Genomic DNA, 19492 nt, shown 5'->3' on the forward strand with positions numbered 1-19492 from the left:
ATTGCAAATGACAAGATTTCATTCGTTTTTATGGCTGAACAATACTCCATTGTAGAGCTACGCTACTATTTATTTAATCATTCTTCGGTTGATGGCTACTTGGGCTTCTTCCATAATTTAGCTATTGTAGATAATGCTGATATAAACATCAGGATGCAGGTATCCCTTTGAATTACTGTTCCTGGGTATTCTTTGGATAAATACCCAGTAGTGCTATTACTGGATCACAGTCATTTTATTTTTAACTTTTTGAGGAAACTCCATATCGTTTTCCACAGTGCCTGCACCAGTTTGCATTCCCACCAACAGCGTACGAGTATTCCTTTTTTCCACATCCTTACCAACACATATTTCTTGTGTTGTTGATTTTAGCCATTCTGACAGGTGTGAGATGATATCTCATTGTAGTTCTGATTCACATTTCCCTGATAATCAGTAATGTTGAGCATCTTTTCATGTGTCTGTTGGCCACCTGGATGCCTTCTTTGGAGAAATGTCTGCTCATGTCTTCCCCAGTTTTTAACTGGATTATTTATTTTTTTGGTGTTGAATTTCATAAACTTCTTATATATTTCTAATACAGACCTTTTATCAGGTACGTCATTTCCAAATATCTTCTCCCATTCTGTAGGTTGCCTTTTAGTTTTATTGATGGAAGTTTCCTTTGTCGTACAGAAGATTTTTATTTTGATACAGTCCCAAAGGTGTATTTTTGCTTTTGTTTCCTTTGCCTAAAGAGACATATCAAGGAAAAAGTTGCTACAGCTAATGTCAAAGAAGTTACTGCCTATGTTCTCTTCTAGGGTTTTTATGGTTTCAGGTCTTACACTTAGGTCTTTTGAATTTAGATTTAGTTTTGCATATGGTGTAAGAAAGCAATCTAGTTTTCCCAAGACCATATGTTGAAGAGATTTCACTTTTTCCCACCGGATATTCTTTTCTACTTTATCAAAGATTAATTGACCATTAAGATTGAGTCCATTTCTGGGTTTCCTGTTCTGTTCTGTTTGATCTATGTGTCTGTTTTTATGCCAGTACCATACTGTCTTGATCACTACAGCTTTGTAATATAGCTTAAGGTCTGGAATTGTGATGCCTCCAGCATTCCTTTTCTCTTTCAAGGTAGCTTTGGCTATTCGAGGTCTTTTGTCATTCCATACAAAACTTAGGGTTCCTTGTTCCAGTTCTGTGAAAAATGCCAGTGTTATTTTCATAGGGATTGCATTGAGCCTATAGATAGTTTTGGGTAGTATAGACATTTTAACAATATTTGTTCTTCCATTCCATGAGCATGGAATGTCTCTCTATTTCTTTGTGTCATCTCCACTTTCTCTCACCACTGTTTTATAGTTTTCAGAGTACAGGTCTTTTACCTCTTTGGTTAGGTTTATTCCTAGGTGTCTTACAGTTTTCGGTGCAGTTGTAAATGGAATGGATTCCTTAATTTCTCTTTCTGTTGCTTCATTACTGGCCTATAGAAATACAACAGATTTCTGTATGTTGATTTTGTGTTCTGTGACTTCACTGAATTGGTCTGTCAGTTCTAATAGTTTATCAGTGAGTCTTTTGGGTTTTCTATATATAGTATCATCTTAATTGCAAATAATAAAAGTTTGACTTATTCCTTGCTGATCTGAATTTCTTTAATTTCTTTTTGTTGTCTGATTGCTGCGGCTAGGACTTCCAGTACTATGTTGAATAGAAGCCCTGAGAGTCAGCAAACAGCTCTCTTTGAAAAAATGTTTATTCATGTCATCTGTCTATTTTTAATTGGATTATTTACTTTATGGGTGTTGAGTTTTATAAGCTCAGTGTCACTGATCATCAGGGAAATACAAATCATAAACTACAATGAAACATCACCTCACACCTATCAGAATGGGGAAAATCAACAACAAAAGAAACAATGGGTGTTGGCAAGGATGCAGAGAAAGAGGAACCCTCTTGCACTGCTGGTGGGAATGCAAACTGGTGCACCTACTCTGGAAAACAGTATGGAAGATCCTCAAAAAGTTAAAAATAGAACTACCCTACAACCCAGCAATTATACTATTACGCATTTACCCAAAGAATACAAAAATACTAATTCAAAGGGATACATGCACCCAGCATCATCTACAATAGCCAAATTATGGAAACAGTCCAAGTATCCATTAACTGATGAATGGATAAAGACGTGGAGTGAGACGCCTGGGTGGCTCAGTTGGTTAAGCATCTGCCTTCAGCTCAGGTCATGATCCCAGGGTCCTGGGATTGAGTCCCACATCGGGCTCCTTGCTCAGCGGGGAGTCTGCTTCTCCCTCTGCCTGCTGTTCCTTCTGCTTGTGCTTTCTCTCTCTGACAAATAAATAAATAAAATCTTTAAAAAAAAAAAAAGATGTGGGGTATATACACAAGGGAATATTACTCAGACATAAAAAAGAATGAAATCTTGCCATTTGCAAAAAATATATATGGAGCTATAGAGTATTATGCTAAGTGAACTAAGTAAAAAAAAAAGACAAGTATCATATGATTTCACTCATATGTGGAATTTAAGAAACAATACAAGTGAGCAAAGAGAAAAAAAAGAAAGAGACAAACCAAGAAACAGACTCTTCACTGTAGAGAACTGATGGTACCAAAATGGGGATGGACAGGGGGATAGATTAAATAGGTGATAGGGAATAAGGAGTACACTTGTAATGAGTACCAGGTGATGTACGGAAATGCTGAATCTCTATATTGTACACTTGTAACTAATATTACACTGTATGTTAATTAATCAGAATTTAAATAAAAACTTCAAAAAAAAATTCCAAGCACATGAAGAATTTAATGTATTATAAAGATGGTATAACAAAACAATGGAAAAAAATAATGCTGCAACTGGCTGAATATGAGCAAAAATAACGGTTGATTTCAACCTTACTCCCTGATCAAAACAAATTCCAGACAGCTCCATTCATTTGTTCACTCATTCATTTATTCCTTCATTCAATATTAATTACTTACAGGTAGTGGGCTATAAGTTGGCAATAATTATAACAAGATTAACACAGGCAAGATTCCTATCCTCACTGAAAATACACAAAATGAGTAAGATACGAAAAGTAAGTAAACAAATGCATACATACAAACATCAGTTCTAACTACAAGTTACATACTATAAACTCTGGGACAGACACTCAAGAACAATTTCTCTGAGGAACTGACAGGAGGAGCCAGCCATGATAGAAACAAGCCCAAAAACCAAAAAAAATCTTGGGGACAGAGTATTCTAGATAAAAGAACAAACAAGTATCAGGGCTCTAAGGTGAGAAATCGCTTTATCGGTACATAAAATGTTAAGCCAAACTCCTTACTATAGCTTAAATGCCCATGAAGCACTTTAGGAGGATAGTAACTTCTTTTAATGTATGTACATTTTTAAAAGTTCACTCTGGCTGCTAAGTAGAAAATGGCACTCTAGGAGGAAAAAGCAGAATAAAGAAAATAAAAGTCAGGAAACTACAACAACAGTATTCCAGGCAAGAGATGATAACAACTTGTAAAGTGGTGAGAAACAGAGGCGAGAGATAGCAAAGAGTTATTCACAAAAGGCAGCTCACAACTGGTTGATATGCTTAATATGAGAAGTAAATGAAAACGAAGAATCAATGAAAAAAGTGATTTTTTTTAAAGATTTTATTTATTTATTTGACAGACAGTTCAGAAGTAGGCAGAGAAGCAGGCAGAGAGAGAGAGAGGAGGAAGCAGGCTCCCCACTGAGCAGAGAGCCCGATGCAGGACTCGATCCCAGGACCCCGGGATCATGACCTGAGCCAAAGGCAGAGGCTTTAACCCACTGAGCCACCCAGGCGCCCCAAAAAAGTGAGTTTTTCTGGCCAAAGCAACTTGATAGACAGTGGAGTAATTTATTCAGAAGGTAAGAGTAGACTTAGAAAAGCAAAACAAAACAAACCACAAGTTCAGTTTTGCACATGTTAAAATTTGAGATGGCTATTAGACACGAAATTGAAGAAAAGAAGCTAGTAACAGTAGTAGTTTCTTAATAGTAGAGGAGCAAGTGTATGTATTACCTACACACAATAAAATTTTTGCCACCAGATGTACATATTTTTTTGTTAATAAGCTATTAAAACATATACTAATCACTGTTTAGCTCAACAAAGTCCATGTACAGTCTAGTTATACTTCAACTATTTCCTTCAGATTTTCACATATTTCACACATATAATTATTTTTAATAACTTCATTGCAAATACTATCAATCCTACCACCACAGGTTTCTAAATGTTCCTTCCTCCTTGAAATCCTTTATGATTCCTTTCTCTCCAGCCTCTCTCTCAGGTATAAAGGCTCCTTTCTCTCAATCCCTACAGCTCTTGTTCTTCAGCAACACAGCACAGTGATTAAGTACCCGTGTTCTGGAGTCAAAGAGGCTGGATTCCAATTCAGGTGCTGCCACTAACTAGTTTGGGCGAATTATTTTTTTGTGTCTCCTTTTCTCATTTGTAAAATAGGTTATATAAATCACCAGTTACCTGAAGAGTTATATGGATTAGATACTTTAATATTGATAAAGCCCTTTAAAAAGAGTGACAAAGAGTGACACTTAGTATATGTTAACTAATACTAAAATTGTGATAAAGTGTAATTTCAAAAGTTCTACTGGGCTTTTGTGTATTAAAGGCAGTCAAGACGGGTTCTATTCCTACTACTTGCTCTAAGAGATTGGCAAATTAATCACAAGTACTGTTGAAAAGGATAACTACAAAATACGGTAGAGTGATGAGGATATGAGAAAGCAAGCTGACCTCTGTGATTAGAAGTACTAAAATATATTTTTAAGATATATTCTTACTATAAATCTCACAAATTCATCATGGCATGACTGATGGCTTCAACCTACTTATTAATGACTCAGGCTCATTTTTACTGAAGGTGGTGTCATTTTCTGCTGGTAGCCAAACAAAGCAAAAGACAGCAAATCTATATGGCAAAAAATAAATGTTTTAGAAGAAAAAACTACAGAGTCAAAAACCAAACCAAACCAAAACTAAAACCACATTACAAAATCTTACTGTTGTTATCCTGTTAGTGTACAGTTTCATATGTAACAACAGTCACATGTAACATTTGATTAACAAGTAAAATCAAATCTAATAGGTGATAAAAGGGATATAAAACTGTAGATATGGCAAATCCAAATTTTGTATTGCAATTTTATGTGTGAGTAAATAATATATATGATATAGATGAGATAAGAAGGCTACCAAGTGAGTATCTCTGTCTGATGGGATGGGTGATTTCTTCTTTCAATTTTTTGACAATTTTCTGTTTTATCTAAGTCTTCTTCAAAGAGCATGCTTGGCAGAGTATTTATAGCATATGGAAAGAAGTTAATAAATTTTAACTATTAGAAAAAATTTAAACTGCTATTAAAAAAGTAAAATAGATCTCAGTTATTCTAGTCTATACACTCTTGCCATGATACTTCTTTTTTTAAGATAGAGAGGGAGAAAGAAAGGGAGAGCACACAAGCAGGGGGAGTAGCAGGCAGAGGGAAAGGGAGAAGAAGGCTCCTTGCTGAGCAGGGAGCCTGATGCGGGGCTCCATTCCAGGACCCTGGGATCATGACCTGAGCAGAAGGCAGACGCTTCACTGTCTAAGCCACCCAGGCACCAGCCAGGATACCTGCTTCAAAATAAGACTTAAATGTAACTAATAACCTTTGACTTAAATCTCACTACCAAACAAATTCCCTACCAGATTTAGTAATTAGAAGAAATTACTAAAGTACTGGCAATTGCACCATAATCAGGAATTCAGATAAACTGGAGGATATAAATGGTTTCTCACACTTGTTCAGTACTCTGTGGATCATCATTTAATTGTTTCTCAAAACCTTTTATTCAACATGTTATTTGTTTGATATTATGTTCTTATAATTACATTATACACACAGATTTGGTATAAAAACTAAACTGTCAAATTAACGATAGCCAGTTACATCAGTATGTGTTTGCAGCCTATTAATTATATTTGCCATGTTTTTTTTTTCTTTGTTTACTGGCAAACAAAACTGTTGAAAATATCTTGCCAGATAGAGTAACTTAAATTGGTAGAAAATTCTGGGGTGCCTGGGTAGCACAGTGGGTTAAGCCTCTGCTTTCGGCTCAGGTCATGGTCTCAGGGGCCTGGGACCCAGCCTTGCATCAGGCTCTCTGCTCAGCAGGGAACCTGCTTCCCCCTCTCCCTGAATATACACATGCTGAATATAATTAACTGTCTTATTATATTAACCACACACTACTTTCTATTATGCTTTTAAATACAGTATCCATCCTTTAAGGGAAGATATGGATATCTGCATTAAACTTAACCATTACCTACTGCCTACTTGTGATCTCTCTCTCTGTCAAATAAATAAATAGAATTTTTTAAATAAATAAATAGGTAGAATTCTGTATTGTATGTAAATTTTTTTCCTCTGTGAACTGGGAGAAGACTGAAATTTTTAAATTAAAGAAACCACCCATGTGCAACCTAACATTATTTAGATATTTAAATATAGCATCTTATCTAAATTATTTGGCAAAAAGAAAGTGCTGTCTTTCTCTTCTTTCTAGCATTACTCTTGGATTTCTGCTTAATGTAAACCAACTTTTTCCAGTTATATTTCTATATAATCCTCCACCAAACCTGCAACTTAAGAGGAATAAAGTCAAATGCAAAATTAAAACTAAAAGAAGCCAAAAATTAAGGTACAGAAAAAGATCAAACTGACATTAATTTTCTTTTCTAATTCTCTAGCTTATAAGCTTTTAATAACTCACGAATCTGGAATATCAAACTCTTTATTAGTATAGCATATTAGGCCCTATGTGATCTGGCTCCATAATCTGTTCCTCGCCCCCTAACACCTGTCACTACTTTTCTATACATAACTACACTCTAGCCAAAGTATTCCCTAGCTGTATACAGTGGCTTTTTTTGCCTTTGCACTTTTGAATATTCTTCTCTTGTTGCCTGAATGATCTTTATATCAACTTAGTTTATCAACTCCTATCTCTCCATATTCATCTTTGAATCCCTCTACAGTGCCCTATCAAATAATAAGCAAGGAAAATACATGCTGAATATAATTAACTGTCTTATTATATTAACCACACACTACTTTCTATTATACTTTTAAATACAGTATCCATCCTTTAAGGGAAGATATGGATATCTGCATTAAACTTAACCATTACCTACTGAGCTTCTCTACACATGAACAGCCAACTTCTAGATATACAAAAATGCATAAGACAGTCTTAAAATTTAATGACTCAAATATATATGGAAACAGACAACTTCAATATCATGGTATTCAAAAACTTTAATACAAACCATATGACTCCGAAAGGTGTATCCTGTAAGAACAGAGGAGTACACCTAACACATGATGAAAAGAAGAGGAAGGAAGAGATGGGCAAAGAGGTTTTCTTGAGATGACAATGGTGCTGTGTCTTTAAAAACAAGGAGGAATTTGACTTGATATAATGGAATATTTCTTTGATCTTTTTTTATATGCTCATCAATTTCATTAATTCAGGAATTACCAAACAACTATTATGTACACCCTAGACCCTGAAGATGCAATGATGGATAAAACATATTCTCTGCCTTCTTGGAAAGCACAGTAAGATAGAACCAGATATATCCCTAACAATTTTCTTACATGCTATAAACAGATACAAAACTAAGAATCACAAAGTACTGAGGAAAAAGCAATTAATTCTGTATCAGGCTTCAGAAAAATAGACACCTCCCTAGAAAAACTAAAATACACACACAAACACACACACTTTTGCATACTGTATGGAGGGAGAGGGTTGTGTAGAATTCCAGTTAAAAACTTCAAACTTTATAAAGGCTTGGAACTCATACTAAATTACAGAAAGAGAAACACAAAATTTAAATATCAACCAAAAGGATATGAGGTCAACTAACATAATACTTTATCTGATATAGTGCAGAGCAACACTATGATTAGCTTACATAGGATCTCTTTTCATTGCTCCCTAAGATCAAATGAGAAACACAAAGAATAGTATTCATATCCAAAGCTGATATATAAGATCATACAAACAGGTTTAAATGATGCAAACAGATGAGAATAAAACCCAGTGTCTTTAACTTCAGACTTTTAAAAATATTGATGCTATTTTATATCAACATAACATCACAGTATTAGCCCAATGGAGTAAAGTACTTCTAGAATTAACACTTTAATACGATTCTAAGTTAAAATCAATTTTCTCAGATTATATATAAAGTAGCTTGCCCTGGATATTACTTCCATGTTCCAAACTCCACTACAGGAAGAAATTGAGTACTCATTACTACTTTAACAAATTCAGCAAAATTACATTATACCATCATGCCAAATCTAATAATCCATAATTGATTTAAAAGACAAAACTAGAAACTGATAAATTCATCATTACCTCAGGAAGTAGTCTTGACCCTCACCTCCAAAAAAACATTATTCTAAATTTGATGGAGTTTCCAAAACTACCAATTTATAGGAAACAGGACAAAAGAACAGAATGCTATCAGCAAAATCCAAGACTAGAAGAGCCCAAATAACCTAGTTTCTTCAACAAAATCAATGCAAGAATGAAGGGGAAGAGTCAGGGATAAGGAGAGAGAGAAGGAAGAAAGAGAAATCTATAAATTAAAGAGACATATGAACCAATCACAATGTGTGGACTTATCTGGATTATGTTCAAACAATAATAAAAATTTAGAAATTATAATTTTTGAAACAACTAGAAATGTGAACACTGGATTTTTGCTATTAAATTTTTTTTAAGATTTTATTTTTTTTTTTATTTGACAGAGAAAGACACAGCGGGAGAAGGAACACAAACAAGGGGAGTGGGAAAGGGAGAAGCAGGCTTCCTGCTGAGGGGCAGCCCCCGACATGAGGCTCCATCCCAGGACATTGGGATCATGACCTGCGCTGAAGGCAGATGCTTAAGCTGAAGGCAGATGCTTAACCGACTGCTCCACCCAGGCGCCCCGGAAGTTCTTTGTCTTTTTATGGTACTGTAGTTGCATTTTAAATGAAGCAGTTCTCATCTCTGAGCATTACAAACGGAAGCATTTACAGAATAATCTGTTGTCAATGACAACAAGGGAGGTATATGGAAGGTATGAACGGGGCAGAATCAGCCATGAATAAATTTTATAGGGGAATGAGTAATAGGCATGTAAGGATTCAAATACTGTTTTGCTTTGATAGATATTAGAAATTAAAGGTTTAAAACAATGTAAAAAAATTATCTAAAAATAGAAATTGCTTTGTGTAATATTCTGTGACAAACTCATGACTTTCAAGGTCTGTTCTTTTTCAAAGGAATAATACATCTAGTATCCTCTCTTCCCCCCATCCCAGACACACTCACTTTTTACCAATTACTTCTGAAACTGTATTCCACATGAAAACATGAGTATAGGACTCTCCTCACACTTCTCTCCTGCCTTCTCTTCAACTATAACCCAAACTGCAATGCAAATAAGGGTTGACAAGTGTAAAATCAGTGCTAAGTATTTCAATGAAAACTCTAAATTCTGAAGAGAAATCAAACACGACACAGCGACTATATCCTGAAACAGTCCTCAATCTTTATCATGCATAAAAATCATTTAGGGAGCTTATTAAAAAGGTAGATTTCCTTATCTCCACTCTGAGATTATAAATTAACAGATTTAAATATGCTATTCTGGAGCTAGGGAATCTGCTTTTTAACACCATTCTAATGTTGGGGATCTAGGAAACACCCTTTGAGAGATATGCCCCTAAAACCTTTGAAAACGACCTTTAGAATTTATAACCCACGTACTGCTAAAATGCAAGTCAAATGGCAACAAACCAAGCAGAAAAAGTCCCTGCCCTCATAGATTTTACATTCTAGTAAGAGAGGAGAACAAGATAAATGTAATTACCCCTGCAACTAATAATAGCCTATAATGTTAACTAAACTGAATTTAAATTAAAAAGAATTGAAAAAGATATATGTAATTAGATCATATGTGTTAGGTTGCAATAAATGCTATGAAGAAAAACAAGGTGGTTAAGGGAGATAGACAATAACCAGGGAGAGGAATATTACTTTAGATATGATGCTTAGGAAAGACTTGCAAATAAGGTACCATCAGAGAAGCAAGTGAGCAAGTTGGGAAATGAATTTATCTGTAAGAAGAGCCAAATTTAAACCTGCTTTTCCTCAAGCACAAGTATTCAAGACAAATATAAAATATATCTTCAATTTTGTTTACTGATTATATTCTAATATTTTTATCCTCCAATTATAGTAATTCAGATTTTTAAAAATTAAGCTGAGGGGTGCCTGGGTGGCTCAGTCAGTTAAGTGACTGCCTTCAGCTCAGGTCATGAGACTGACCCCCACATCAGGCTCCCTGCTCAGCCGGGAGCCTGGTTCTCTCTCCCCCTCTGCTACTCCTCCTGCCTGTGCTTTCCCCCTCTCTCTCTTTCTCAAATAAATACACAAATAAAATCTTAAAAAAAAATAAAATAAAAAATTAAGCTTATAGGCTAACATGAAAACAATCTATAACTATTTCTATGGGATAACATTTCTATGTAGTAAGCTTTTCAGATGGTCTGTTTCTATCCTTCAATGCAAATGAAGTGGACCCTGTTCTTATTTTTAGTACAAACAAGAGAAACGGTCCGAATTCACTGGGAACTATATAGTTAGCAGAATTTTAGTGTTCCTTTGTATGCTTGTTAAAAATCTACCATTGAAATTGAAAAGCAGTTTAAAAACATAAAATCAGTTATCAGTAAAGTACTCACAGAAGAGCAGTATTAGTAAAGTACTTACAAAATTGTAGCAAGAGGTTTATAATCAAGCAGATTTACCATAAACTGGTTTATCTCAATCATATTCTTGTGTTTTTATCTTATAATAGGATGCCTACACAGAAATGAACAAGTGAGAATTTCCAGACATACCAAAAACACTTAAAGAAACATAAAAGAGCTATCAGAAGAGTTATTTTTGTGAAGTTATTTTCAGATAGATGGCTGTACACCAAGCTTTAAATATAAAATTTTGGGATGAGTTCTTACCATTAACTTTTCCAAGTCCTTAAAAGTGCACCTACAAAATCTATATATTTTATATTTTGAATGGTCTTACAAAAATAATAACAGTAATATATGGTCGTTGTAAACAAAAGAAATTAGGAGTGGAAGGATAAATTAACACCCACAGTTCCACTACTCGGTTATGACAATTTATCTGAATATACTATTTAACAACTTTGGTGATACAAATTTTTAATACAATTTCTTACCAAAGTCAAACATACTAATTTCCTTTAAATAAAATCTTTTTTAACCAGAAAGTAATATGTTTATCATAAAAATCTAGGACATACAGAAAAGTTAAAATGAAAAATACCCAGAATCTTGCTACTTAGCAATAACCACTACTAACATTTTGTTGGTGTTCCAAAGTCTTTTTTCAAAGGGAACATACCTAATATATATTTTTTTAATATACTAACTTTTAAGCACAATTAATTCTGAACACTCACAGGTCCGAAGTGGAAGATGATACAATAAAGGGCATGGTGATAGATAATACTACCATTGGGGTTTATTAGTCTTTCCCAATTAAAAAAAGAAGAGCCTCAAGTACTTTAATGTGTATTTTAAGGATTCGTACTACTATGCAAGTTCTTTGGAAATGAAAATGGCTATTATTCATTATGAGCATCTCTAATTTTATGAAGATAGCCTAGACATGACTTGAGAGTTAAAACACAACATGGAAGGGACCCAATCACTCTGGAACATACCCCTGCTGCTCTAGTTTTTTTTCCTTAGAAATAAAAATAAATACAAGGGCACAAATAAATACAATGAGAAATAGGCTGTAAGGCAAAACATTTGAATCCATTAGGACATTTTTACTGTATTAAATCTAAATCATTCTCAAATTAACAAGTGAAACAAAATCTCCTAAAATAATAAAGTCTATAAATTTACCCTATTCCATATATCTTTTACTTATGCCAGAATGAACTCTTTTCAGTATTATTAATTGACTCTCCTTAATTATTTCAGCTTTTAGCATACATTATGCGGATTTTAATCATCTTCTAATGTTTAGTCTTTCCAGTTTAAAGACAGTTAATCCTCACACAAAGTTCTGCCTTTGGTCCTCTTGTATTTTCACTAGACTCTGTCCTCAGCAATCTCATTCACTCCCATTTCTTCAACCACCATCCTTCTACAGATTAATTCCTAATTAAACATCTCTAATCTAACTCTAATCATACTGCTGAGCTCTATCGGCAGCCTTCTAGTAATTCTCAGTTGCATATCTTCAAATGAATGCCTCATATTCTCTCAGCATCACCATCACCTGGGCTCAAGGTGTACATCATTTTGTACATCATCCTCTCCTTCACACCCCACATCCAACAGCTTGCCATATGACCACTTTCACCTCCTATACTTACCTCTTTTATATCCTCATCCATTTTTTCATTCCTATTACCTATCCATCTCATGATGGATTAACTCAATAACCTTTTAACTAGTTTCCTTTCTTCATCTCTTTCCATTTTAGCCTTCAACCCTCAAAATACTAGTAAAATCATGTCACTCCCTTGGCTAAAACCTGTAATGGATATACACCGCTTACATTCTAAATTCCTTAGCAAGCATTCTAGGTCCTCCTTAACTAGCCCCAGCCTACTTTTCTACACTTATCCGACACTACAAGCCCTCATCATCCTACACTCCATCCACTGGGTATAAACTATTCCCCTGGAATATTCTGTATTCTACTACCTCCATACCTTCAATTGTTCATTTCAATTTACCTACTACCTTGAAGTAAGGGATGATGTCATGTTTATCACTAATATCTACAGGTCTTTACCTACCACTTACTATAATAGAATAGGTAAATAATTGTTTAATGAACTCAATCCACATATCAATATGCTACCCACCCTCCAAAACTATGACTCCTAGAATAAAATCTAGTATTTTTCAATCACAGTTTCCTACTTTCCCAGTAGTTATCCCTCCAGCGTACTCCTCTAACACTCTAGAATAAAGCTCATCACAGTAGTCTTCAAATTATACACCCATGAAACAGTTATTTCATGAGTGAACCAAGATGTACCATCAAAAATCCAAAAGTGATTATGTTCTCCCCATTTGTAGGGGGGAAAAAAACCTAATGTACTAAATAGAATCTCTTCAATTAAGAGTTTCCTTCCACAATTTTTTGTAAGCCTTTTGGACGCCCTAACAAAAACGATATGATACAATTAAATTGAATTTATCAATATTTCTCAATGTTCTGCAAACAGTATCTGACCTCCAGATGTCTGACGATGGCACAAGTTAGAGAATCACAGTTTTTTTTTTTTTTTTTAGATTCTATTTCTTATTTTTTTTTTAAGATTTTATTTATTTATTTGACAGACAGAGATCACAAGTAGGCAGAGAGGCAGGCAGAGAGAGAGGAGGAAGCAGGCTCCCCGCTGAGCAGAGAGCCCGATGCGGGGCTTGATCCCAGGACCCTGGGATCATGACCTGAGCCGAAGGCAGAGGCCTTAACCCACTGAGCCACCCAGGCACTCCGAGAATCAGTTTTAACACATTTAACCTTTTATTATAAATAAATCCTAACACAAAGGAGGTACTCAATAAATGTCTTATTAATTGAAATCCTTCATCCTTTCATCAGTGCACCAAACATTTTCTGACTCTTCTCTACCACAACTATTTTTTTAGAATGGCAACTGTAATAAATAGAACTATATGGAGTATCAAGGTTTAACATTCTATAGTTCCAAACAAGAGGTAAATCTAAATTCTATTACCAAAGGTCCCCAATTTTTAAAGATTTACATTAAAAAGAGAGATTTACAGAATTCAGTAAAGGTAGGAGAAGTTAGACTACTAGGAAGAAAGAAGCATCACGTCTAAATTCTCAGTTAAGTTCTGGATTTTGATGATAAGTCAAAAAAATGCAAAATTTAACTTAGGAAGTTGGTCTATAAAATTTACTTGTATTTCGGTACTTGTACTTGGAAGCCACTAGTGTTTTCACATTTTTGAGGCTTAATGATGATGCTGTTGTACTTTCATCCTGAAGAAAAATATCCTGCAAAAAGTAATCACAAAACTAAATAACCTTCAGTTATATTTTAAAAAAGTATTTTTTAAGCCTATTACATGTATCATTTAACAGCGCATTAAGTTCTGAAATCAAAAATAATTTTAACAAGGAAAAGTCACAGATGATTTTCACCAAAACATTATTTTTTACTGTTTTTAAATTTTAATTCCAATATAGTTAACATATTCTATTAGGATCAGGTGTACAATATAATGATTCAACAATTCTACATTGCTTAGTACTAATCGTAAGTATACTTTTTAATCCCCATCACCTATTTAACCTATTCCCCCCTCATCTTCCCCTCCTCTAGTAACCACCAGTTTATTCTATCTAGTTAAGACTGTTTCTTGGTTTGTCTCTTTTTCTTTCTTTTCCTTGTTTGTTTTGCCAAAACATTATTTTATTTTATTTTTTTAAAGATTTTATTTATTTATTTGACAGAGAGAGATCACAAGCAGGCAGAGAGGCAGGCAGAGAGAGAGGAGGAAGCAGGCTCCCTGCTGAGCAGAGAGCACAATGCGGGGCTCAATCCCAGGACCCTGGGATCATGACCCGAGCTGAAGGCAGAGGTTGTAACCCACTGAGCCACCCAGGCACCCCCAAAACATTATTTTAAATGGCTAAAATTAAAAATTTAAGTTCAGCTCTGTTGGGCTCACATTGATTTCTACAATCTTTTAAAACTATGAAAAGCCACCTTCTGGCTTCATAGCAATATTCTTAAACCTTTCAACAATATTTTAAAATTTAAAAGCTTTCAAATGCGACATTATTTAAAATGCGGAGGAATCAAAAATTCTTACTCATATTTGACAGTTTCTACAGCTCTGCACCTAACTTCCTATTAAGTATTTTTTATTTCTTTTCACTTAGATGATCTTCTCCTTATTTCTAATGCTAATTGCTATTTCTCAGTTGCTTCAAATAAATGAATGAGATCCCTTCTAAAATATAACTTTGAGAATAGATATGTTGTCTAAGTCTTAGTCCTAGTTCTATCACAAATATTATACATATAAAACGTATTGCTATTTATTGCTATTATATATTTACTTACAATTATATTTATAAATTCATAAACTTTATACATGTAATGCTACTATATACACCACAAAAAGCAAACCAAAAATAGAGATTTAAAAAGAATTTTAAAAAACCAACAAACAGAGTATAATGAAGTTGTAATATTTTCTTCCCTCACCCCAATCAATGATGCTGTATACCTGCTGTGGTGCAACTACTACTCTGGAGACCACACTGTAGCCACAGAGAAGTACCTGTAGTTCTCAGAAACAGCACGCTGTTTCATACCTTGTATTCACTGTAGTTGAGCATTCTAGATTGCCCCCCTCAAACCCTCCAAAAAATACCCAGCAGCAATCTTCAACTCCTTCAATAATCAAGAAGTTCAAGTATAAACTTCTTTATGATAACTTTTACCTAATCTCTTTAGCCCTTCTCATTTCCTCCTCTCATTTATGATTCCCCTGCCCCAGACTTAGGTTTCCCTTTTAAGTTTCCCTTGTACCTGTTTATATGTCCAATACAGAACCATCATCTTTTTAAGTTTCTGTTTCCCTATTCAACTATAAACCACTTAGGGGCACGGGACTTATCTTTTGATCTCAGAGACTTGAATGTCTAGCTTTGGCAGATACTCACATATTTGTACAACCAACTAACCTAGTGTAACACTCTCATAATACAAATGACTGGACTGAGATTCAAATTAAACACTGTGTCCACAGTCCAGGGTACTAATGTCATTGGCTGCTCTATGATAATGTCGCATCTTCTCTAATGTACCTCATTTCTTGTTCATAAAATACTTATAAAAGCTTAGCAGTATTGGAACAGATGTAAAGTTCTCTTTACAATACTCTAAAACTAAGAGTTAATTCAATATTTTACATATATAAAACTTAAATTATATCTAGGTAATTTTTTTTTATTACTAAAACACCATGTACCAGGTATTTACAAAAAAGGTATTTGAGTCAACTGTGGAAAATCATACTCATGTAGACAGTCTATGGAATGTTGTTCTGGAACATGTATCTTTATGTATCTTAACTGTATACGAAACAGTTATAACCAATGCTTTTCTCAAAGTTATGCCCAAAGTATTTATTTAGTGATAACTCAGATTTTAGGCTATTACAGAAAAAGAAATGAATTCCTAGTATCTACAAGTGTGGTCTGGCAAACCTATTATTTATAAAATGTTTACATACATCAAATAAAATAAAAGCAAGGGACTCAAAATTTTATCTGAGGCCATCATTATTTTTTGCTACTAAAATGGAAGAATTTTATCTTTCTTGAACTAAGAATATCAGAAATACAAAAATATATTATGTTTATAAACAACAGAATGTTTTCTAAGTATGGATGCTATTACATCATATGGGAATATAGTATTCTGAGCATTAGCCACCAGGTATCATTCTAAGCATTAAGAAATTAACTTTATGAAGAACATAAGTAATCTTCCTGCTCTTTTGTAGAACTCAAGAAGTTTTTTTTATACACACAATGCTTCTGAAAACACCTATAATTCATTCAAACCACTACTATATTCCTTAGCACTTCCGTGCAACCATTCTCTCATCTCATTCTAAATCCCTGTTTCCACATCAATAAAACTGGATGTTTGGACTAAATAAATTCTATGGTGCCTTCCAGATCTAAACTCTTGTGATATACCAATTTGGAGTATATTTTACCACTTAAAAATAATGACATGTGAATGGATTGTTTTTTATGAGTCATAACTATAATGACTCTGTAACGACTCGGTGGAGACAAGAGTTATAAACACACTACACAAATAAAATATCACTAAAGTATTAAAAGTAAACCTGTGAATAATTATTATGAAATAATTCTACTTTATGAAAGGTCTCAAGAACGGATTCCTTAAATAGAGCCCCCCCTAATGAGTTAAGCACTATGTTAACTATCGTTTTCAGTGAAAGAAGTCACTGATAGTCTTGAAAACATATGGGAAGCCAGTGGACACATTAGATTATTTTTAAATTACCATTATAAAATCAAGGAGCAAAAACCTACAACTTCTCAGGAGCTAGTCATAAAAGCACTAATATAATGCCCAGTTTCAGATATGAGGAAAATATTCGTTCAACTACTATTACTAATACTATAACGGTTATAATTTATACCAGACTAACTGTGGAACTGACACTGCTAACTTTACATTTATTAACTCATTTAATCCTAGGGTTACACCATGAGGTACTCTTATTATCCCCATATTACAAATGAAGAAACTAAAGCCAAAATGGTAAAGTGACTTATGCAAGTTCAGTCAGCTCTTAAAAAATCAAAGTAGTATTCCACCTGAACTACCATTTCCAACATTCAATTATTTTTCTATTCCTAAATTTCTATTCACTTGAGAAATTAATTTGGCTTACATCAAATAAATGATTACAAATATATTTATTTTAATACCTCTTGTGTTACATTACTTTCTCTCACTAAAGAAAAATAATTGACTCTGAATATATGGGTATAGTATACCATATATGATTTCTAGTAGAATAAACACAGTTGTCCAAACATTTTAAAATTTCAAAATTTTTGTGTTGATGCATCCACTATTACCGCAAAAATTCAGTCTGCTCATATAAAGCTGAGAGAAAAGATCGGGAACATGCCACAGTAATTATCAGTCATTTAAAAACACTCCACAGGGGGCTATGGATAGGGTGGCTGGGTTATGTACATTGGGGAGGGTATGTGATACGGTGAGTGCTGGGAAATGTGTAAGCCTGACGATTCACAGACCTGTACCCCTCGAGCAAATAATACATTATATGTTAATAAAAATTAAAAAAAAACTCCATAAATTTACGATGGCCAACATGTAGTGAAACAATAAATTTCTTGGTTTGAAACAACCATCTTTTTACATGAGCCAAACACATTTTTCTAACGATATTCCATCCTAAAAACTTTTTTTAATGTCATGTTAAAACTGCCTAAAAGTTGTGGTCCAAATTTTATCACACTAAAACTCTTCCTCTACCTTATCCCCGTAATTCTTCCCATCGGCATCATTTTACTTTATACCTACAAACTTTACCTGTTCTTCCCCGCTCAGGGCTCGGCTCCCTTTCAGCTTTTCATCTGGGTGCCCACATCCATCACACCCTTGCGGGCCCCCAATCAAGGCTGCTTCTCCTCCCTGGGTTCTCAACACCAACTCTGCACCTATCAGCTACGCCCCCCCGCCCGGCCCAATCCATCTTCAGACACGTGAGAGGCTGTTCGTGTCACTCCATCTGTCCCATCCAGGACGGGGTTCACTTACCGAGAGAGAAGCGCCAACTTTTGCTCCAGCATCATCTCCAGCTTCTGGCCCTGTTTGGAGATCCAGTGGTCCACCCCATGCAGGCGGTAGCACGTCTCCAGCATTAACCTGAAGTCCGCCACGAACTCGGTAATGCTCCCATACTGGCCGCTGGCGAACTTCTCCTCCATCTTCAGCAGACACATGCCCTGCCCGAACTGTTGCGGGAGGGCGCGGCCGCCCCGGCCCCCGCCGCGCGGCCCCTCGGCCACCTCATCCTCCCCGGTGGCAACGCCCCCCAAGGGCTGCAAGAAGGGGGTGGTGAGGCCCCGGTGCTTCTCCTGCAGGAACTCGCCCAGGATGCGGTAGCCCTGCTGCAGCTCATAGGTCAGCTCCTGCTCCTTGCAGCCGCCGCCCCCGACCACCATCTCTTCTTTCTCCTCCTCCTCCTCCTCATCCTCCTGGTCGTCCTCATCCTCCCGCGAGAAGGAACTCCTCCCTTGGGCCGGCCCTGAGGCCGGGACCGCCACTGCCATCTCCACCTCGCCGTCCTCTTCCTCGGGCGCCGGTGGCTGCCACTCCTCCTCCCCGGCCGGCTCCATCTCCCCCGGCGTCTCGGGCACGCTCATGGCCCCGGCAGGATCAAGTTGGGCCGTGTGGAGCGGCCGCTCGAGGCGCGGGGGGACGCGTAAGCGCGGGCTGCTTCCTCAGGGCTCGGCCGAGCCTCGCAGCACCAGCCCCATCGGGCTCCACTCTCAGCCGCCCGCTCGGCTCACTACTCACGGGGGTCTTGAGCTCGCAGCCGGCGGGGCGGGGTTACATGGCGCGCGAGGGAGGGGGGAGAGAAGAGGAGAGCCTAGGTGCCCTCCTCTCCCCTCCCCCCGGCGGCGGCGCGCGCCAGGCCCTCCTTTGCCTCACCCCTCCGCGCCCCGCCCGCCCGCTCTTCACCCGCCAGGCCGCGCCT

General features: G+C 36.1%; 1 protein-coding gene across 3 annotated transcripts in view; it reads right to left on the reverse strand.

The window, feature by feature from the left end:
• Positions 1-19492, reverse strand: part of BRD10 (bromodomain containing 10) — a 133927-nt gene extending 114435 nt beyond the window's left edge. For 2 of the 3 annotated variants that reach the window (XM_080819167.1, XM_080819166.1), the window contains exon 1: positions 18550-19492. In XM_080819167.1, the coding sequence (XP_080675293.1) occupies positions 18550-19157 (608 nt within the window). In that variant the 5' untranslated portion in view covers positions 19158-19492. The remainder of the gene's footprint in view (positions 1-18549) is intronic. The other variant, XM_080819168.1, reaches the window with a different exon arrangement.

The sequence above is a fragment of the Martes martes genome (assembly GCF_963455335.1).
Source record: "Martes martes genome assembly, chromosome: 12".
In the NCBI taxonomy this organism is placed as follows: domain Eukaryota; kingdom Metazoa; phylum Chordata; class Mammalia; order Carnivora; family Mustelidae; genus Martes; species Martes martes.